The sequence below is a fragment of the Suricata suricatta genome, chromosome 7 (genome assembly GCF_006229205.1).
Source record: "Suricata suricatta isolate VVHF042 chromosome 7, meerkat_22Aug2017_6uvM2_HiC, whole genome shotgun sequence".
Lineage (NCBI taxonomy): Eukaryota > Metazoa > Chordata > Mammalia > Carnivora > Herpestidae > Suricata > Suricata suricatta.
This window is the reverse complement of record NC_043706.1, coordinates 62,617,246-62,641,430: the sequence shown is the minus strand read 5'-3', so window position 1 is coordinate 62,641,430 and position 24,185 is coordinate 62,617,246. Positions and strand designations below refer to the sequence as shown.

The 24,185-nt window shown below is 33.1% G+C and overlaps 1 protein-coding gene across 20 annotated transcripts in view; it reads right to left on the bottom strand.

Annotated features, from left to right (window-relative positions):
- Nucleotides 1-24,185, bottom strand: part of RIMS1 (regulating synaptic membrane exocytosis 1) — a 460,984-nt gene that overhangs the window by 243,916 nt on the left and 192,883 nt on the right. For all 20 annotated transcript variants that reach the window (XM_029943495.1, XM_029943497.1, XM_029943511.1 and 17 more), the window contains one exon: nt 21,860-21,871. In XM_029943495.1, the coding sequence (XP_029799355.1) occupies nt 21,860-21,871 (12 nt within the window). The remainder of the gene's footprint in view (nt 1-21,859; nt 21,872-24,185) is intronic.

The window sequence follows — 24,185 nt, the reverse complement described above, 5'->3', positions numbered from 1 at the left end:
AGTATACAGAAATGTTTATTATTATAGCTTGAATCAGTGCTATTCAAAGTATGGTCTGTGGATAGACATCACCTGAGAAATTCTAGAAATGCAGATTTCTAGCCCACATCCCATACCTACTGAATCAAAATTTCTAGGGGTGGAGCCCAGAAATCTGCATTTAAATTAGCCCCTCAAATGATTTGTTTGCATTGGTCTGGATTTTTAAATGCTCACATTTTTCATAAAGTGAGGCATGGAACAAGACTTGCACCATGACTCAGTTTCCTCAGCTGTCACATGAAAATAATAATAAGGTTAACTAAATAAAAATATATAGATATATAATACACACACACACACACACACACACACACACACTTGAGAACACTGCAACATTATGTACTTAATAAATGTTAACTGGAAAATGTCTGCCTCCACAACTGGTGATTTTTCAAATGATATGCTATGCAAATTAACTCTCATTATGATATTGTTGCTGTCACTAATACTAATTTTGTAACATTTAGGCCATCATACTCCTATTTTATCTTTCGGGATGAACTGAGCCACTTTCCATTCTGCTCAGTATAGGAGGATTCTAACTCCCTTGATTTATAAGTAGGAAGATTGATGAACTTCTCATTGCAATTTACAATTTGTATTACCAACATATGTAGGGGATATGTCTCTCTCCATCAAAAGAGTGCAAACGAGTCAAAAAGATATATTAAGAACACCAAAGGTAATTAATCAGTGTCTGAGAAACCAAACTGATCAATTCCTATTTCCTCTAGGAACATCCTCTCATTTTTAACTGTGCTTTCTGAACTATCAAATTTCTTTGAAATAACAGTGTGGAAATTTTCATATTTTAGGGAGTACCTCTATGGTTATTTTTTTAATATTTTGCCAATTTTCTTGTTTTGAAAATAAATGTCTGGTGTGTGTTGTTTTTTTTTTATCTAGTACCAGGGGCCAATATATATTCTTTTTCAGTGCCCTGGTATATTTTACTCAAGATATATCAAAATTTTATCCCTTTGACCTTTCATACAGCTTCCCAAATAACCTGTGGGACAGAATTTTGCCACTATAAGAGAGATGATAGCAGATATGTGTTCCAAAATATGTTTCTAAAAATGTGTTGTTTGTGGAAGAATAAATAATAAAATAATAAAAGCACTAAGATAAAGAAAATATGTAGCAGAATCATAATGCTGCTGTAAGAGAATCTGGTGGATCAAACTGCACAATATCCCCAAAACAGATGTCTCTAAGAAGATTATCCATCATTATGACCTAGTTCCATAATCAGGCTCTACCTTGATATTTCACTTAAAAAATGGATGTGGAATATACACAATTTATGCTTAACTGCTGCAGTACCATTGATAAAATATTGACCTAAAAATAATCAAACCTCACAGCAAAGGAATGAATATATGAATAAAGTAAAATATACTTTTCTCTGGAAAATAAAGCTCATATATGCAATAATAAATTTTGGGGAAAAAAGTTCCTGGAAATGGCTTACACCACATAAAAGTAAATATCATTCAAGCACATTAAATAATAAGGTTTCTGAAATAATCACCTAGCCAGAGAGTTTGGGCTGACACAAATAATTGGTACAGGCAGAGAAAAAAATAATTTTAAATTCAAAAGAGCCAGCAAGATAATAAAGAAAAAATATTTCTTTTCCAGAATAACTTAAAAACATCTGTAGAAATTCTTAATAATCAAACTCAGTGGTTGAAATAGTTTTTAATTCTTCCCAATTATTTTGCAAGACTCAAAGTTGTCTCATCCTAAAGTCATGTGGGTAGAAAACTTGTAAAGTAAGAATTATTAAAAAAAAAAGTCATATATTACTTCTGAACAGAAATACTAAGCAACAATCTAGTTTTGTAACATGAACATTCAGATCATGTTTTGCTTATTATAATTCATGGCTTCTTGAGATGACATGGGTAGGCAGCCATAAAATAATGGTTTGGTGCACTTACCATTTTATGACAGGTATCACAGGCAGAGATGAACTGTCCAGTTTTAGAAGTTTGCGAGGAGTTAAAGAGATATAATCAGGAAAAAAAACAAATAGGGCCCAACTGCATTTAATGAACAGTAATCATAAATGCTTACCTAGCTCTTTCTGTTCTTACCACCCAAATCTCAGCAAAAAAATGAATAAAAAAGACTTCTACTTACATAGTTTTCAAGAGATGTTTTTTCCTCTTTTTAGTGATTCAATAGCTCTGAGGAGTAGGTGATATGAAATGATATTATTTCCATTTTATAAGTAGAAAACTAAGTCAAGAAAAGCTGTGATCTTTTTTTCTGGTCATAGGGCTAAAATAAGGGAAGATTATCCAGTTCCTACTGTGTCACTGTTACCAACACCCTAAACACGGCCATTTCTTATAACCAGTGAAAGGCTCTGCTCTATTACAAATTGAACACATAGGCCATTTTTAAATGCAGATTCACACACTACTGAGGACTATTGTGATATTTCACAGATAATTTAAGGAAAAGATCACTAGAATGGTTCTTTAACCACATGTGAAAATACCACCAGTAGGTTTATCTCAACAAAGATCACTTTAGAGCAAGAAGGGTAAAGATTTCTAAGCCTCCTGGAGTCTAAGGGAGGTGAAGAGAGAATAATAAAAACAATTCTGAAGGAATTTCAAACATGGAGGAAATACCTAAATTTTTTTCAATGACACTAACAGAATGGGAGCAATTATGCTATATAGTACAGACTGTAATAAGTTAATTTGATGTCCTAAATCAGGAATTACCACATATAATACGGGAATATTAAAGAAGAACATTGTACTCAAAAGAAAATTCAGACCTCAATAATGTATATGGTGCTAAGGCTACAGAAAAAAATATTTATATACACATACACAAATCTTGCAATTAATATAGTCTGATCAGTTCAGTTAACTTCAAAAACTAAGGAGTAAAAATAATGATAGTGGTGTATTGGAAAAGTAGTTTATTAAGATATTAATCTGTGTTTTTTATCCCCAGATTTCACAGCCATATTCAAATCAGGCTAACTATTCTCTATTTCCTTGTTTTAGGGATATTTTTGGTAAAATAAATTAGCACATAAACTGTGGATTTTATGAGAGGAATCCTTAAATAATTTTCAGTCTGGAAGAGACTGGAGTTTGGCAGTCCTGAGAATCACAGAGACTCCTGCATGGCCTGGTAATGCCCTGGGCAAGTAGCAAAAACTTTAAGAGGATGATTGCGTGGTTGCAAGGGGACTGTGTAAGGGCAAATATATATTCAAAAAAAAATGAAAAGAGATCCCATTTTCCTTGTTCAAAGTAAGGGAAAAGAGTGTTTACTTTAGAAAATTTTTGTTCTTAATCTGTCTCTTTAAAATGTATGTGTTTTATTTAATGTTTATTTGTTATCTTGAAAGAGATAAAGAGAGCATGTAAGAGCCTGAAGTGGGAGGCGAACACACACACAGAGAGAGAGAGAGAGAGAGAGAGAGAGAGAGAGAGAAAGAGAGAGAGAGAGAGAGAGAGAGGGAATCTGAAGAAGGCTCTACACTGACAGCGCAGAGCCCCATGTGGGGCTAGATCTTAAGAACCCTGAAATCATGACCTGAGACAAAACCAAGAGTCGGATGCTTAACCAACTGAGCTACCCAGGTGCCCCTGAAATGTATGTGTTTTTAAAAGTTAAGTAAACCTCTTGCCAGCCTTAAGACCCAGGAATGTTTTTTCCAAGGACCTGGAGCCATTTCTTTGAAACGCTATCATTAAGGAAGACAGTATCCCTCGGAGTTTCTGCCGGAAGGTATGAGGCTAATTTCTTCTGATGCCTGTCTCCAAATCACACTACATCTTGCCATAAAAATATGAGTTTATTTTACCTTTGGATAAACCAAATTAGCTGAAATTGGTCACTCTCTCAGATAAATTTAGGATAAACTATATACGATAAATGATGGAATCACATCCTCTTGAGGAGTGTAAGGTTACTGTTCATCATGAGGATGCATATGCAATAGGTTCTATCTGCTCTTTATATAAAGAGGTGAGATTTCCGTCTTTGCAATCTCTTAGTGGATTGCCCGTAGTGTGCATCACATTGTAGTCTAATGCTTACTCACTAATAAAACTGTTTTATTTCTCTTTTACCTTTGTAGAGAGGTTTTTCTGGATAGAAAGAAAATTTTGCTTTAATTTTATTTCTCCAAAAGCTGGACCAGAGGCACACAGCCTCTGCCTCATTAAGACTTCCCTGCTGGCAGGAGCCTTTGCAATGCTTTGGTAAGGCATACATAAGTCATACCTCTGAGGCTTGGGGAGGTACAGGGTTAGGAGAATCAAACTTCAGTGATTATATAAAGTGAATTTCCCATTGGCCTCATAGGATGAAATCTCCCTTGCAGAATTAAGTTAATGAAAGTAAATTAAGATAATCCAAATGACTTTATATACTCACTACACAGTTAATAATACTAAAATCTGGGAAATAGAACACAGTTTACCATGTGACACAGCACACACAAATTAAGAAGGAAGAAAGCCTTAACAGCATGTACCCACATTAGCCTACAGCACGAGAGAATGCAGGTCACAGCAGGGAAGTGATATTAAAGATCATAAATTAACAACAGCCTGAATTTTTGTTGATGCTAACAAGAGGTAAATATAAAGAATTAACATCAGTTAAGCACCAAAATATATGAAGAGATTATTTCTGGTAATGGGGTAATGTACATTGGGATGGGTGTTCCCTCCCTGATGGAAGGGAAGTAAGAAGACATGAGTACAGAGAAGCTTTGAGAAGGAATTTTGGATCTTCATTCTCAAAATTATGCAAACTGGAAAAGTAATACTGCATCATGTTTTTAACAATCAGAATGCTGATTTTAGTAACATGTTAAATATAAATAAAACTTGGTAGTCAAGAAAATAAGGAAATCTAAGTATTTATATACATTTTTAATACTTTTCCACTACTGAAAAGCAACTCTCTCACATTTAAAAGAGAAAAGGAAGAAGAAAATTTAGTATTTATCATTTTATCATACTGTTAACTATTAAAAGGTGATACTTTCTAAAGGCACATGAGAACTTCTCATCTTTTTAAACCTGTAATATTGTCAGAATTTATCAATTCTTCATGAAATTTTAATAATGTAAGAGCAAAAGCTAAGGATATGTATAATAGTAAATATATTATCAAGGAAATAAATGATAAAATATAGATGCCTTACCTATTATAATAAAAAGTTGTTGAAGTTGGATGTTGAGAGTTATGATTTATCAATTTCTAATCATATATTTAATTTTCAAATTAAAGGTTCTTGTGAGAATTTCTATTATTAATAAAAAGGGACTCCAGTTTAGATGGCATATTCAAGAACCTATGATTTAATAAAAGTAACCACAGATACAAATATGTACACATACATACATATATGTTCTTTTGATATGTAATGTATCATTATATTGATTGATATGCATTATATATTAGAAAATTACTTAATTGTATATTAAATATCAATGCTATATATTGTTAACATATGCATAATATATAGTTTATTAGTGCTTATTATATGCCAGATAGTTTGCTAAAGCTTTGACATATCTTTGACATATCTTATTTAATGTTTATGAGCTAGTGAAAAATGTATTCTCTCTGACACACACACTTTTAGTAAGTCAGAAATACAGTGAATAAAATTAAAAATGCAATGAGACAAATTGCTCTTGTGAACCATTCAGAGGCAACAGCCTACAGCCTATGAGTCAATCCTTCCTGCCATTTCTTTTTGAATAGCCCAGGAGCTAGGAACAATGATGATGATCATTAAAATAATAAGCATAATAATAATAAGAGAACTTAAGGACCACAAGGTCAAAAATACTTGCTATCTGATCCTTTACAGAAAAAGTTTGCTGATCCTGTAGAATACAGAAATTCTGAAAATTGAATAATTATCAGTATCTTTTTGCTTTTTCTATTCCTACTTTAACATAATGTCTTGTGGCACAGCTGAGATGACCACGGAGCCCGTCTAAGTGAGATTTGGTACACGTTATCACCAAAGCTCAGGGTTAGAAGCATAAGGGCCCAAATGAAGCAGTGGAGATGGCACATGGTAGCCAGTGCTTGGTGTCACCTCATCTGTAGATCCTGATGGCCCCTCTGGAGGATACTGTGAAGACTGAAGGAAGCACCCCACAGAGCACATGTCCAGGGGTTCCCGGAGCCAGTGCGTGGTGACATTAGTGATCCATGCGGGCACAGAGCCACAAGGCAGCAGGTGGGGCCGTGGAGGGGAAGGGAGGGTGCAGGCTCTGAGCCTAGACAGGAGTGGCAGTGACCCTGGCTTGAGTACCCCTCTCTGAGCCCCAGTTCCTCATTTGTAAGTTGATGGGGGGGTGGGGAGGGGGAGGCCCACCTTGTAGGGCTGTGGGCACATCAATGACAAACCAGCAAAGAACCAGAGCTCAGAGCGTATGTCCACTTGACCACTGGGTCAGGGCTTGCTCTAGTTCAGACTGTCTCGGTGGTCATCTCAGCAATGCCACGAGAAATTATTTTAGGTAGGAATAGGAAAAGATTTGTATAATCCCTAAGCAAAAATATATAGAAATTATATATTTTCTCATTAAGGATTATTAGTTCTAGCCATATTTTTCTAGTTCTAAAATATATTTAAACATGATATTTGTATTTGTTTCACAATTTAGAGTTAAATATTTCAAGATACTATTTTTAAGGTTTTCTGTGAATGCAAATAAACAATTGGGTTCAAAAGAAAGCATCTCAATACAAGCAACTAAGGATGTGAATGATCTTCCAGCTGCAGTAGTAGCAGGTTATTTGCATTGTATACTATAAATTAAATGGTATTAATCCCATAGTTGAATACAGAATAGGAGGTTAGACATTTGCTAGAGTAAATAAAAGAATTAACCATGCAGTCTTAGCCTTCTGAAATAAAATTAAAAAGAAATAAGATCTGCAAAAAGCATTAGAAAATCATAAAAACTGCAGTAACTTATTATGAAAGAATAGTGTGTTATCCTGTTAATATTCTGCTTTTTAATTTTCTAATATGTTAACCAAAAATCTAAATGGAAAAAACACTTTCCTACAGAACACTGACAAGGCTAAATAAAGACAAGTCCAAATGTTTGTAACAAATATAATCACTTTGTAAATCTAACTTGGTATTGTGTATTTTAACTGGCTTATAAAAAAGATGGCAAAAATACAATGCATTATGTATTTGGGTCACATATTTCCAAAAATAAGCCTTCTAATAAAAGAGTGAATTACAAGAACAGATGAAATCAGTCTCTATTAATACCATATTTGTCTATAATGTGTTATCTATTTTATTTATGACTAGGAAATCTCAGTGACTATACATATTTGACTTTCAGCCAAATTCATATGCCTACCAAAGATTAAAACTGAAGTATATTAATTCCTTCCAGTTACAGAACCAACCAAGAAGTGTATGATGAAGAAGCATTCATGAAATGGAAACTAGACTGTCTGCAAATCTTAAGCAAATGTTCCAAAACACTAAAATCTATCTGATCCTCTCCTCCATGCACATACCATTCACTCCTGAGGTAGGTTCAGATTTGCATTTGGCTGGGTAGAAAAAGCTTGAGGGCACCACCTTTGATTCTCCTCCACTCAAGTATTTCGAGAGTCTTGTGTAAGAAAGAACAGGACTAAATACCCTATATCATACTATTAATCTGAACAGAGTGGAGAGGCAAAGCCAGAGGTCACTGTTTTAAAAAGAAAGCATCCTACCATAACTAAGTTCAGTTCTAATAATTTTGTTTTAGGAAAGAGATATGCTAAAATGTGAAATTATGCTTTAGAGTTTCAAACTTTGGAATTTCAAAATAACTTGATTGAGAAAGAAAAGGTAACAGAGAAGTGTCATTCATTCATTCATTCATTCAAAGTTCATAGTGTACTATTTGCAGCATTGTGGTGATTGCTCAGCAAAACACCAAGAAAATTGAAATATGGTTCATATCATCCAGGCAATCAGAGCAAAGTGAAGGAATTAAAACATGTCCACAAAAAATATATGAGACATAATAGTCCCTTTAAATTTTGTTATAAACACTTAAGACCATTTATAAAATGAGAATTTGACTTAGAAGAAATTAATCACATGATTTTATTTTAAATGCCACAAGCTCTGATGCAGGTACTTTGGATTTTCAACACCTTGTCAACATTTTGATGTACAGAAAATGGGTAAACCTTGCGGGCTAAACTCTTAATCTCTACCTACAAATTTTCTGTCTATAATAATTAGCATAACTATCAGTGTGGATACAAGTCCATGATATAATGCAATTTGGAAATTACTTTGCAGAATATTTAAAAAGTGCTAAACTAATTAAAAACAAATTATATGGGGCACCTGGGTGGCTCAGTTGAGTTAAGCGTCTGACTTCAGCTCAGGTCATGATCTCACCATTGCTGAGTTTGAGCCTGCATCAGGCTCTGTGCTGACAGCTCAGAGCCTGGAGTCTGTTTGATTCTGTGTTTCCCTCTCTCTCTGCCCCTTTTCCCTCTCTCTCTGCCCCTTCCCCACTCACACTTTCTCTCTCTCAAAAATAATTTAAAAAATTTTTAAATTAAATTATATGATGTACATTATATATCACATAGAATATAATCACATAAACATATTGATGTATTAATTATATGCTATATATCTAGATATACCTATATGATATATGTCACACATATATAATACATATTATTACATTGGGATTCTCTAGAGAATTGGAACCAAGAGATAGTAGATATCCATAGATATATATTTATATATCTACAAACCTACAAATCATATTTTTTGAGCACCAATCTGTGCCAGTCATTGTTGTTGGCACTAAGAATACTGCAGAAAATAACACAAAGCCCCCTCTGCACAGAGCTCACAGTGAACAAATAAAGAGATAGATACACATTTTTTTTTTGGCAGAATAAAGTACTCTGGAGAAAAATTAAAGATGACAAATGGGAAAGGATATTCTGTGGTAAGGGAAGAGCCTATAGTTTTTAATGGGATGATTTGAGAGGGCCTCTTTAGGATGGTAATATTTGAGCAAATAGCAACATAGTTTAGGCATGATGAATGGGAAGAGCATTTCAGGAGAAGAAACAGTTGTTCTAGGAACTCTAGGCATGTTTTGGTTTAGTATGAACTAGGGACAGGAGGAAGGTGCAAGCAGAAGGCAGTGGGCAGGTGGGAGAGTGACGGGAGATGATGAGTGTGTATGTGGAGTATAGATCACACAGAGTTTGGGTATTGCTGCAAAGGCTTCGGCTTTTACTGTGAATGAGATGAAAAGTCTTTGTAGGTTTTTGAGCAGCAATGTGACATGATTTGTTTCACATCTTAAAATAATCACTTTAGCTGAGCTTAAGCTTGGGGAATAGAGTGTGGGAGAGCAGAAAAGAGATGCCATTTAGGAAACCAATGCAATAATTCAGACTAGATAGATGGTCTTGTACCAAGTCAGCAAAAGTGGAGGTAGTGAGAAGAGGTTCATTCTAGATCTATTTTGAAGACAGAGCCAACAAGATTTCCTTATGGATTGGACATAAGATATGACCAAAAAAAAAAAAAAAAACCAGAAGTCAGGAGAATTCCAAGATTTTTGGTTTGCGGTATTTGAATAATGATGTTGCCTTTTGCTTTAGTGAAGACTATAAAACAAGCTACTTTGGAAGGTAGTTGGATTTCATACATGTTAAGTCTGAGTGCTTAATAAACATCCGCAAATACAATTAACTGCTAGGCTAAGGTCTCCCTGGTCTCCCTATTCTCTAGGACAATTAGAACTCTGACCTTTTACAGATACTTGGGAGGTCAGAGGCATCTGTACATATAATCAAGAGCATACTTGGAGAAAAAGAAATCTTAATCCCTGAATGATATTGAGGATATTGCCAAAGGAAAGGGGAACAGCAGTGTTAGAGTCAGAGTGGTAGAAAGTGACTGAGAAGAACTAAGGAACCTGTTCTGAATTCCCGGCTGCATGGCTTCCTTCCCATAGCATCACGCTTATCTTTCAGAAAGTTGACCAATTGGACTTCAAGAAAATGAAAACTTTCTTCTTTGCCCCAAATAAAAATTGAGAAAAAGGATCATCTTATATTTCAAAGATGAACCAATATATGAAAACTTAATTTGAAAATACTGGGAATTTTCTGAGAATCAAAGCAGGTGTTTCCCTAAGAAACAGCCTTATTACATATAATATTACAAAAAATAGACAAAACTTACATGAAAAAAACCTCCACAACTCATATTCTTTTTTTAAAGAAATTAAACATTTATTTATGGGGAATAAGTTTAAGAATTCTCTGAGCTTACATCAATGGGTTGACAAGGCTTAGGGCAGAAAGCTGCCACAGGGCGAAAGCACCCAGGGTAGAACAAAGCATAGAGCAGAAAGCCCCTTCTATAGGACTAAAGTGTCTGAGAACAGGTAGAGGCCAAAAGCCTCTGCTGCAAGGCAAAAAATCTAGAGCTAATTAGTGAGAAAAATGCCTTGTTAACCCTAAGGTAGAATGCTTTATATGTCTTAGCCCCTAGAAAAGTTAAGGGTGCCTGGTGCCTTCAGTAAACAGCAGTCTGCTCAGAGCACTGAGATTTTGATTTGTCTTAACCCTAGCCCCTAACACCACATATCTACGAAACCTCTTTTTCTCACACACCTGAGTCAATGGTTACTGTTTTATTGTTTCTTTCTGCACGTCTATCATGTATGTAAGCCTTCTGATCCTAATAAATATGGAGAAAGGACCCTTACTCAGGGCTCTTTTCTCCTCCCAGACATTAGCTTCTCTCGTATTCAATTCTGCATCTGCTCTCTTGCTGGACAAGAGAAAACTCCAGACTCAAAGTCTGCAACATTTATTTTTGAGAGAGTGCAAGTCAGAAAGGGGCAAAGAGAGGGGCACAGAGGATCCAAAGTGGGCTCTGCACTGGCAGCAGTAAGTCCAGTGTGTGGCTTGGACTCATGAACTGCAAGATCATGACCTGAGATGAAGTCAGTCACTCAACCTACCAATGAACCCCACAAAATTCTTATTATTAAGTAGTTTTGAGGAAGCATTTCTTCCATGGAAACAGGACAATCTAATATCAGAAAGTTTTGCTTTCAAATGAATGAAAATTCACAAGGAAGCATAATCACATAAGAATAGCTCTGGGATTTTGAAAAATATCAAGTATGATGAAGATGAGAAGATAAGTACAGGAAATTCAGCATATCTATAACAGAAAAGAGGGCAAAGCTGACAGGTGAGAAACAATCAAGGAATGATCAAGTCAACTTAATTAGCTGAAGAAAAGCAGATGCCTTAAGATCAAAAACACACACACAGCTAGGCAACATCGACAGACATTGACAGTTAACTATGTCTGTATAATTTTTTCTTTTATTTTGATGATATAGTAACTTTATATATACCCAAAAAACAGGCTCATCAAAATAGTTCTTCTTTTTAAAGATTAGTTTTGAGGTAGAAACACGAGATGTGCTCATGATAGGCCCATCTCAGAGATATTGCAGGTTTGGTTCCAGAGCAAACTAATAACAAATTCTACAGTGAAGTCAATCAAATGAATTTTGTTTGTTTCCTGGTGCATATAAAAGTTATGTTTACAATATATTATAGTCCATTAAGTGTATATAGTGAAAATGGGTAAAAAACCAATTAAAAAAAACCACTTTATTGCTAAAAATGCTAACCATCATCTCAGTTTTCAGTGAGTCATAATCACTGATCACAGATCACCATAACAAATATGGCAATAACGAAAAAGTTTGAAATATTGTGAAGATTACCAATTTGTGACACAGACATACAAAGTAAGAAAATGTTGAAAAAAAGTGGTGCTGATATAGTTGCTTGAAACAGAGTTGCCACAAATCTTCAATTTGTAAAATATGCAGTATCTGTGAAGTGCAGTAAAGTGTAAGCCCAATAAAATTAGACATGCCAGTATACTGTAACTTATTTTATACAATCACTATTATATTTTTTACACCATGTCCTGTAATTCATCTTCATACCCCAACTTTTACTATTGACAAAACTGAATGTAAAGCATTGATAGGGGAAAAAGAGCACCAGATATAGGGTAAAATGAGAGGGAGTCACTTGTAGTCAACCCACAATAAAAGCAGGATCGTCTTTAGTTATTTAATTTAAGAAAGAGAGAGCTTAAAGGGAAAAAAAAGAAAAGAAGAAAACAAGAAAAACATATTATCCTGGTAAATAGAAATAAAAAGTTGAGTCAAGTGACAGTGTTGATAATGTTTCCTGAAATAGTTTAGTGGTGATGGATGGTCCAAGAAGGATGATTTAAAAACAGTTGAACTGTGCTGACATCAAAAAAATGTGCAGGGTGTTGTGGAATCTCTGATATAAATTGCCTAGGATTAGGCCTTGTTATCTAGTGTTTAAGAAACACATGCCTAATAAACATTAGTTTCTAGGAAGGATTTTCTGCAGCTACTAATATTAATATTTCATAGACATATAAAATGTCAGAGTTGAAGTTATAATCTTATTTAATTAACATTTTTCCAACAAACGTGAATTGGGTACCCAGTGTGTTAAGTAGTGTGTGCTCATCATTGAATATTCAAGGTAGTATTTATTTTTTCCATAGCTGCAAGAAAGTTGCTAATCAATAGAATGTGTTTTATAAAGGCGTGCAAAAGGTGTAGAAACAGCTAACTCTAACTCTGCTTGACACACTCAGGGAGAACTTCATGTGAAGGATGACATTCGAGTTGCTCTTGGCATTTGGAAAACTACTTTTCATCAGTTGATCAAGATTATTTTGGTACTGAAAGAAACTAAGCAAGGGTATGAAAGTATAAAAGACCAAGATATATGGAGGGAAGTTAATAGTTTGTAAATTAGTCCAAAGTGCATCTGATGCATGAATATCCTTTATAAAACCCCCAACAAATGGTACTCTGATATCTAAAAAGAATTTAGACATATCTAGCAACTGTAAATTTTAAGAACCAAAATATATAGATTTGAGAAGAGATATTCTTATGACACACCAACAAAATAATTGCAATGAGTAATAATTTTACCATGTTTAACAGTAAAGTATAATAACAATAGCAAACAAAGAAAACATCAAAGAATTTGAGTAAAGCAAGAAACATTTATGATCATTTATGATCATCTATTCCAACCACCAGCCTAAGGCTTGACTTACTGCCCTTCCTAAAAACTTTCTGTAATAGTGTCCATTAAGTGCACCTTCTCCCTGTGATTTTCCTGTCACGTTTTACTTGCACCAAAAAACATAACTGCACAGTCTGTTCAAAGACTGGCACTGTTGGTCTTCTGTGTTTTTATGTAGTTTAAAGACACATTTTCACATTCCCAAAAGTAACTGGAGAGTCCAAATGTGTAATATTTTCCCCACAGAAGGTGAATCTTCTACTTTTACCCATATAATTTGCTGCAACAGTAGTTTATTGGCCAATAAAAACACTTGATTGATTTTTATAAAAATTACATCTTTTATAACAGATGTTTACAAAGTAAATGCATGAAGTTATTTTTTGTCATTTTAAAGCAATTCAAATGGAATTTTGTAAAAAAAATATTTGCTGATGAAGTTTATGTGTGAAAAGAATCTATTGCATATACATGAAACAACAAAATAAATTTATTTTTTTATTAAATTCCATTGTAAGGAAAATATATGAAAAAAGGGAGTTCTTAAAGGCTTAGGTGCCTAACAACAAGTTATGACTACCAGATTTAGAACATACTAGATTTTTAAGTACTACAAAACAATTATCCTGACTTTATTTTTGTTTTAGTTTTTTTAAGGCTCCATGCCCATTACTAAGCCCACGGTGGGGCTCGACTCACAATCCTGAGATCGCAAACTAGAGCTGAGATCAAGAGTCAGATGTTCAATTGACTGGATCACTCAGGTTCCCCTGAATGTAATAATTTTAACATATGTTTTACAAAGTTTTAAAGATATATCAAAAATACTTCTAATATATAGTAGTATATGAAAAATGGTCATGCTCTTGTGGTTTGTAAGCAAATAGGCACATGATAATTTTGGCACTAGAGGATTTGAGTAGTGATGTTGACAGAATTACCAGATGGTTGGGGCAGGGGAAAAAAAAGAATTACCAGATGGTTTACATCCTATACACAAGGAGGATGTTTTGGGGAATTATATTGTATTTAATATAACATTAAATAAAAGTTATTATGCATTGACATACACAGATAATTTGAACATATAAATAATAAGCTCACAGAAGTAACCTTTATATTAAATCAAACAGAAACAGTTCATCTTGGTATCTATCACTATAAAAGTGCATCTTTTTTAAATGATTGAGAGTTGATTTTGAAAAAAAATATTATATGGGGCACCTGGGTGGCTCAGTCAGTTAAGCATCCAACTTTGGCTTAGTTCATGATCTCAAGGATTATGAGTTTGAGCCCCAGTCAGGCTCTGTGCTTGCAGCTCAGAGCCTGGAGGCTGCTCCAGACTCTGTTGTTTCCCCCTCCCTCTGCCCCTTCCTTTCTCATGCTGTCTTCCTCTCTTTGAAAAATAAATAAACATAAAAAAGAAGAAGAAAATATATAGATAAGGCTCCTCATGGGAGAAACTCTATGAATGAATAAATGAATGGAAAAAATGAATAAATAAATTAGTGAATGGATACGTGCTAAAATAGAACTATCAAGAATCTATTTGAGGGGCACTTCTAAAATAGTGATGTAAGGAATTCTGCAGGCTCCTTGTCTGGAAAACCAACCGTAAATGGTGAAAATTACTTTTAAAAGACAGCCATTTGAAGTTCCTGGAAGTGATCCAAAGGGCATATTGCAAATGAAGAAATGTTTATTTGAGGAAATCTACTAAATCATAAGAACAGTGTGAGTCTGTGACATGTGAGGTACAACTCACTCCCTTCCTTGTTCCCTTTTAGCTAAGAAGACTAAAGTTCTATTCTGGGTGGATGTAGCCAAAAACATGGGCTCCCCCACCCTCTTGCACCACAGTTCCCAGTCAAGGGTCAGGGTATCTACGCTAGAAGTTGCACACTGCAGGGTAAGTAAGTTTAACTCACATAATACAGCCAACTCACTAAACAAAGAAACAAGCAAACAAAGTCCCAGGAGTGGGGACAGGGATCACATACAGATTTGCTACAAGTTTTATCTGAAATGACCAGTAATCAACTATAAATTATGAAACATGTCAAAAAATACAGTCGGTGTGACTCACTAACAGAAAAAAAACAGGCACCAGAACCCTTCTTTGAGAAGGCCCAGATGCTGGGAATATCAGACAAGGACATTAAAGCAGCTATTACCAGTATGTTCAAAGAACTAAAGGAACCATGTTCAAAGAATAAAGGAAGTTATAACAATGTCTCATCAAATGCAGAATATATGTTAAGATATACAGATTATTAAAAACTAAAACGATTCTTGGGATGCCTGGGTGACTCAGTTGGTTAAGCGTCCAACTCTTGATTTTGGCTCAGGATATGATCCCTTGGTTTGTGAGACTAAGCCCCACATTAGGCTCTGCACTGACAGCATAGAACCTACTTGGGATTCTCTTTCTCCCTGTCTCTCTGCTTGTCCTCACTCTTTCTCTCTCACTCAAGATAGATAAATAAACTTTAAAAAATGATTCTAGAGTTGAGAAGTATAATAATCAAGATAAAAAAAATTCATGACAGGGGCTCAACATTAGGTTTAAGCTAGCAGAAAAAAGGATCAAAAATTGAAAGCAAAAAGGGATGAAAAACTTCCCAAATTTGATGGAAAACATTAAAGTACGTCTACAAACTCAATGAACCCAACTAGGAAGAACACATAAAGGTCCATAATCAGACATATAAACATGATAATAAATGTCAAACACTGGGAAAGACAAATTCTTGAAAACAGCAAGAGAAAATAGACTGGTCATGTACAGGAGAGGCCTAATAAGATTAACAACTGACTTCAAATTAAAAACAATGGAGGTCTGAGGCAGTGAGATGATATATTTCAAGTGCTGTAAGAAGCAAAAGAAGCTATCAATCAAGAATCTTATATCCAGCAAAACTAACTGTAAAGCAATAAAGGTGAAGTAAAGGCATTCCTAGATAAACAAAAGCTGACAGAATTCATTGTGAGAAGACTCAATTCAAAGAAATACTGAAGGAAATTCTTAAGTCTGGAAGTGACAGTAGACAATATGAACTCACATGAAAATAAACAACAACAACAAAACTCTGGTGAAGTTAACTATATAGGTAATTAGAAAAGTATTACTTCATTTTTTTCTTTATCTTAAATGATTTTAAAAAGAGCATAAAGCAATATTAATATACTAGTATTGTTAAACCTGTAACATATGGAAATCAAATATACTTGGCAATATCAGCACAAAGGAAGTGGGTGAAAGCAATGTTACATTGAAGTAAGAAAAGGATACCAGATGGTAACTTGAATCCACAGGAAGAAATGAAGAAAATCAAAAATAGTAAATAAGAATATTATATAACAAATCCTATATATGCTTGTTCTTATTTTTCTCTAAGCTTTATTAAAATATATAAAATCATAGAAAGTAATAAATTACAAAAATGTTAAATATTACATTTTTAACAATATAGATATAAAATTTAATAAAATAATTGTACAAAAAGGAGTAAGGGGAATAGGTCTATATAGAATATTTGTATCTTTTATTGTAAATAAGGTAATGTGAAAGTAGATTCCTGTAAGTTAAGATGTATATTGGAAACCTTAGAGCCATGAAGAAAATTACTCAGAAAATATATTGAGAAAAGTCACAGAAATACCAAAACATGACTAGAAAATACTCATTTAATGTAGAAGAAAGCAGTAAAGAAGGAATGGAGGAACAAAAAAATGAGATATAAAAAAGGAAAATAAAAGACAAATACAACTATATTGCTACTAATATTAAATATGAATGAATTAAAAATCCAATGACAAAGGCAGAGATTGTCAAGTTGTCTTTAAAATAGAAATCAATCAGTAAATAACAAGACCTATGTATATATTGTTAATGAGACACGTTAGATTCAAAGATAAAAGCTGGTAAAATTAAAAGGATGAAGAAGGATATACTATGCAAACAGCTGCCATAAGAGAGCTAGAGTGACTTTAGTAGTAACAGACAAAATATTGTTTGTGACTAATAATACATTCCCCACTAGTGGTCGCAATAATAGGGAATCTATCTATTAATGAAATCTGTTGGATGGTAGACATCAGGAATATATTGAAAGTTGGGTGGTAGATGACAGAAAATCTGGTTGTTACTTAGTCTTTACATGTATCTCCAGGCTACTAAAAGCTCACATCCCTCAAGAAAATATCTCATACACAGAGAAAGAACAGTCCTTTCATTCTGGGCTTCAGTTTGTGTGTTAATTTTGGACCTATGGTTGAGTGATAAATCTGCTGAAGCTGCTAGCTCTTCCTGCATATTAAAAAAAATAGTCTTTTCAACTGGCAATAAAAAATCTCTTACTTGTGTATACTCTAGGGATAGCTAGTCTAGATAGACAGATAGATATTAGATTCTAAGTTATCTTAAGTTCAACAGAGCTCCTGTTCTGATTAATATAGGTTAATAAATACTTACATAATTCTAACACAAAGGACATTAAGAATCCCTACAGAAAGAAGAAACTAAACTTTTAATACTTTGAACATGTTAGCCTTTTAAGAAAAAATATTTGAGAAACTGCTAACCTAGAAGCATTTTTATGTAAGAATTTAAATCCACACAATCAAAATGAATCCTCAGAGATATCAAACCAGTTTAATAATTTTGACTTAAAAATGGTTTCATGAAAAACATGATGAGATACTATATTACTTGATATGCAACAAGAAGGGCTTAAAAATACAGACAATAATAAGTATTGATGAGTGTGAAAAAGTTGGAATGCTTAAAAACTACTATGTAGATGTTTGGGAAAACAGTTTGTCAATTCCACAAAATGTTAATCATTTGGCTATTAAATGACTCAGTAACTCAACTCTTAGATATATAAACAAGAAATCTGACAACTTATGTTCACAAAAACAGGGAGTTCATCCATGTTTTAGTCTTTAGCTTTGTGAAGACTGTTTCTACCAGCCCTCTTCCTATTACTATAGGAGGTTATTTTGTCTATAATCTAGTGGAACTCTTTTTGTCTTACTATGCATCTGTTTTTAACTGACCTATGAAATGGTAATTTCCTGAAACAAGTTTTATAAGTGCATTAAATAATGATTTGGGGGTGGAGCAAAATCAAGATTACAAAATTCGTAATGATTATTGCATATTAGGAAACATTCCCAGAATAGTAATGATAAGTGCAAGAGATTAAGATTCCACGCTTTTGAAAAATAGTGTAGTAAGTTCCTAAAACATATTTGAAATAAAAAATTTACAACTCTAACACAATAGTTTTTAAAACTTGATGTGTTATTCCCCTGTAGGATAAGCACAACAAAATAAGAAATGCCTTGAAAAATCTGAATTGTTTAATGAAAGTTCTCCCCTTGGTGCATCCTAACATTTCCTAATTGGTATGTTTGTCTATATTTTAAAAGTTTTAAATTTAGGCTTATATTATCTTTCTGGGAAGAAACTCTAAGAGAACATTCTTATAGAAAAAGCCATCATCAACGCATCTGAAAAATAAAGAAAAACAAAAATATAAAAGGAAAAAAAAAGAAAGCCCGAGAACAGGAAAGTGAATCTAGGCCCACTCTAACAGTCCCTTTTTCAAAAGAGCAAAAGTTGAAAATTATGATCAGATGCTTCATTATTCCATGGACTAAATATGGAAAACTTAGAAGATTTCTTATTAAAAAAATAAACACTGAAGACAATCATGCAAATCATTTTTTAATGCAGTTGATTTTACTGACTTGTTTGTTTTTATTTAACCCTAGTGAGAAAAGTAAACCAAAATCACCACTTTGGTATTTAAGAGTAGAGTCTGTGAGGGCAAAGTTCTTTGTACCATTAAGAATCAGTTATCCCACAGACAACACTTTATGATAAAAACCAGTTCCAAACACAGTTGGCACTGCCCCATTCTATCCAACTCCTACATTTTATGAACTTTTTCTACAAAAACACACTTCCTCCATGAACATATCTTTTAGTGTAATTTCTAAAATTAAACACTAATGAAAAGCTGTGAGGAGTCTGTTTAAAAAATTATGATCCTGTAAACATAGTACCCCAATTATTATCTTGATATAAAAAGTATTTTTTCATACATGATGCTTATAAGGTATGTGTAGCTTTCACATATGGAAAGAATGAGTGAATAGTAGGGTTCTGTTTTTCAGGGTATTGCTGACATTTACTATAAAACACTTATAAACTTATAAAACCTAACACATTTTGTGAAAACAAAGATTTGAAGTATAGCAAGTTCATTTTTTAGTTGCTATATTTGTTAACCAATCCCATTCATCCACTAAAAAAGAAATACTGATGAAGATTTATGGGAAATCCCAAAGGAACTGAACTTGAAAGACTCAAGGAAGCTGACTTACCAATAGCAAAATGTTAATGTTACCAAAGGAGTTACCTAAAAATACTCTAGCACCAAATAGAGAGTAAAAAACAAAGTCAAAAGCAATTTAAACAGACTGTGGAGAATTTTGCACTATCCCTACTTATTTAGGTATGGAAGAGGGCTTTCAGTGAAATAAATAACCATAATCTTACCTATAAGAGTATACACTTATATAAAATATTCTCCTATTATAAGTTATTACATGTGTCAATTGCAAAGTTATTCTTTATGACAGCCATTTTCCTTATAAGCAACTACACTATCTTTCAAGTTATTAGAAGTGAGTTAAACTAAAAGTGAAGTTTTAAAATAAAATACTGCTAGCCCGCAAAAAAATAATCATTAATACTTTTTGTCAAACTTAGTAAGAGGCATATTTATATGTTAGCTTTCCTCAGGTCTTCATATCATACATATTAGTATTTTAGTCATATTTATTCACCAATATAACAAACTAAGTAGAGTTCATTATTATTATATTCATCAAGAAGTAGACTGCATTTAGGAAAGTTTTATTCACCCTTATCCCTCTTTGCTTCCCATTCATACCAACACACACACACACCTGTAAATTATAATTTCTTTACCCAAAATGAAAGCGCTCAGAGGAACAGGGAAAGAACCAACAATCAAACACTTTAATATTCAGTTATTCTCTTTAATACAATTAAAACAAAATCTGGTTTCAGTTTCTCTAAACTAGAAAGGCAAGTCTTTGAATAACCTCAATAGGCTTAAAAGGTTTTTAAGGGAAATTATGACAAAGTACTTAAAAATAAATGGTAGATGTATGCATTCTAATTAAAATAAAGAAAATAACTGAAAATGATTGTATTTTATAGGTCTTTCCACTCCATTTTCAGACTGAAACCACAAAATCCACCTGAATTACAGAGTGAGGGAATCACAATAAGCACAAATAACCTACCATTACAGGAAGTGTGGCCAAAGGGACAATGGATCTGGCCAACCCTATAGGAGTGGCTGAAGTCTTACCTTCAGGTCTATTAACAACAGCATTATTATTTACTTAAACTTTTATACTTTAAAAGAACTTAAAATGATCTACATTTCAAATGCAGGCTCCGTCAAAGTAATATTCATGATATCAAAGTTGTGATATTCTAGTTATATGCATTTTTCTAACATAGTACATTAATGCATTAAAATAAGAGCCCCTAAAATGATCTCACATGCCATTAATGGTACAGGAAAACATGTTTAGCGCAAACAAACTACCCTATATAATTTTCAACCTGATTTCTTTTTCATAAAAAAACGAAAAAAAACCCTGATGCACATATATTAGCATCAACATTAAAAACACAGATTAATGTTCACTTTAGTGTCTTGCTTGCTACTTATGCACTGCAGTACATCACTTAAACTTTAAAACAGTTGAACAAAGGCAGCTGAGTTGATATATTGAATCCGAAACACATATTGCCTCAGTCTCATATTGAGAAATTACTGATCTTTGGGAAATTGTAATTTATACCACATGAAATTCTATAATTTGTATACAAAAGACAGGTTGACTAAAGGTTCCACTTGGATCCTATTTTCCCAAGCCCACCCTCTGTGGTTTTCTATATCTGATAAGAGTTAAAAATGACCTTTCACCACTGTAGGGAGGGATTACTATGCCTGAGAGAGAAAAAAAGGGGGAAGCAAAATGTGGTTCAATATGGCAACTCTGCTACTTGTGTTCTACAGAAAAATCATTTTGTTTTGAGCTTTTTATTTGATTTGATTCAGTCTTGCCACTAAATCAGTACATTCAATTCCTTCTGCAATAAAATTTTAAATCACCTGCCTATGCATCTACTGAGTGCTAAGAAAGGTACAACCCATTGGGATTTATTGTTCCATTGCAGTTTATTGTTTATTGCAGATGGAATCATCATCAAAATTTAGAAAACTAAGAGGACAAATTGGTTCATAATGATTTAAATTATATTATAAATATCACTGTTTCCACAAATTTTAACTACCCAGACTTTACCTATTAATAATAAAACTCTGTAATGCCCCTAGATGTCCATTTTATTGTTTTTCATGAGAACTGAGTGTGCTTTTCCTAGCATATAATTTCTTTGTGAAAGTATAGTGACTAACAACACTAGGTGAAACATTCACTTAATAAAGTTCACAACATTATAACAAATGATAGAAAAGAAAGCATGGATTCTAACCACTTTGTCCTCCTTTGAGAAAGCATCCAAGGAAGCAGAATAAAAAGAGAGGAGAAAGAAAACAAAAATAAGGCATATATTAGTAGATTTTAAGAAAACAATTATGTATTCTTTTTAAAGTTTTCAAACATAAGTATTTCAAACATAGGTATTTATAAACATAGCAAATGGTTACTCTTCTCCCAAATACTCATTGTTCAAGCTTTCATTGAAAATACACATATACTAACTTTACTAGACTAGATACAAAAATTGGGCATGATAATTTCCAAAAGTTTTAGAACTTGGATGATTACATCTATATTTAAAACATTTTTCAGAAAGAAATCTTAATTCATGATTATATTTAGTCTTCCTATTACCGAAAAGACATTTTATTAAAATGCATAAAATTGTATGAATAATTTTATCAAATTACTGTTAAAATATTTATAGTTACAATTTGGAAAAATCTAAGAACAGGAAATATTTGTAAGGAATAAAAGTAAGAACAAGATATTAATATTGTAGCCATAAATTATTCCACAAGCAATATTTATTTGTAATATACATTTCAACACTTACAATGTTACAGGAAAAAAAACCACAATATATTCATACAATATTTTTGTCTCGTGCCTTAAAGCAATGCCTTCTTTTATTTTGTTCTTCTGAATATTTTGTCCAAATTGGATGGGCTTAGTAGAGGCAGATAGACTGCTTGTGTATCTCCAAAGCAGAGGTACATCTTAGCTCAGTTTCCTTTAAACATGAGATTAACCCTAGTAATTTTAATATGTTAATGGTTAGCTGTATTATCATTGGTTTTTCTCAAACCTATGATGGGAAGTTAAAAACATTCAACAGCAATGGGTGCTCAATCAGCGTTTCCACCCTCTGATTTGCACACTACTACATACTTCCAGCACCTTTTCACCAGATGGCTTATTAAATATTTGTTTGTTTGCTAAATATTTTGAATATCATTCCCAGGTCTCATCTGTGAGAATTCATTCCAAAATAGTGTATTTAAGAACATTAAAGAAGAGAAAGTTAACAAATAGTTCTTGTACACCTTTTTATGTGTCAAATACTATTTTAATCCAAGGTTGTTTTAAAAAGGCCTTAGTATAATGTATGATAATTAACTAAAGAACTTTCAGGAGGAAAAAAGGAAAAATTATGTGATCATCAGAATGGCACCGAAAGAAAAATATATATCACAACAACCTAGATTTTAATCTCATTATCATAATAATCATATACAGTAGTTATTACTACCCAGTTTCATAGATAAAGAAGATGTTCAGGAACATTAATTATTTTCCAAGGCCACAAAAAAAATAGTGGGCTCACCTTAAAATATTTCTATTTTACTGACTATCTTAATTCCACTGGAAGGGATATTTAGAATACCCCCCCTTGCAATTCAAATACACTACCAATGAATACAATGTTGATAGGGATATTGATTTTAATTTTAGCTAAGGTTTTCTCAATTACAAAAATATCAAGAGTGCATAAAGCTTCCATATTATTTTTAAATATAACTTTGTACTATGTTACACTGCATAGATGATTAGATAATATATGAAATTACTTAGAGAAACACTGGAAATTCTTTAGGTATATGATAATCTTAACTGTTCTATATTACATTGCAGACCTATATCAAAGAAAACTCACCCAGACATCTCTATAAATAATTCTACCATACTAAGATTGGGAATATAATAAAGTACATTAATTAGAATTTATCTAGTACTTCATAAATAATCATATTTAGTTCTCTTATGTGAGCATCAGTGCCTCAAAAATTGTATATATTTAAAGCACTAGCAAAACAGAAGACTAGCTTTTAAGCCAAATAAGGAAACTGCATCAGGTGAGACTACGTCTCATAGAGAAGATAAGAAGTACAAACATCCCCCCAAATTAAAAAAGGGTATTTTGACATATTCTTTAAATATCAAAATAGTTTCTATGAGAGGAACTTAGCACTACACTACTTTACCACAATAGTAAATAGGAAATTACTCTCATAGACACTAATTGTTGCTTTTTATATGTTGTCTTGGGTTACATTTAATGCTGCACAGTTTACCTTACATTTTCCCTTCATTCAGTCTGAAACAAATGTTGTAGAAAGTTTTTTTTTCTTTTTATGAGAGGAACTGGCCATAACAACTTTTAAGAGCCTTCTAGTTCATGATACTAAATCTACATTTACTACATTCTACAGAAAATAAATTTACTCCCACAGATAATCTGTTGATTTTGAATGGGAATCATTTATTAAGATGCATATAGAAAGCATCTTTTTATTATTTCATCACTACTCCACTAC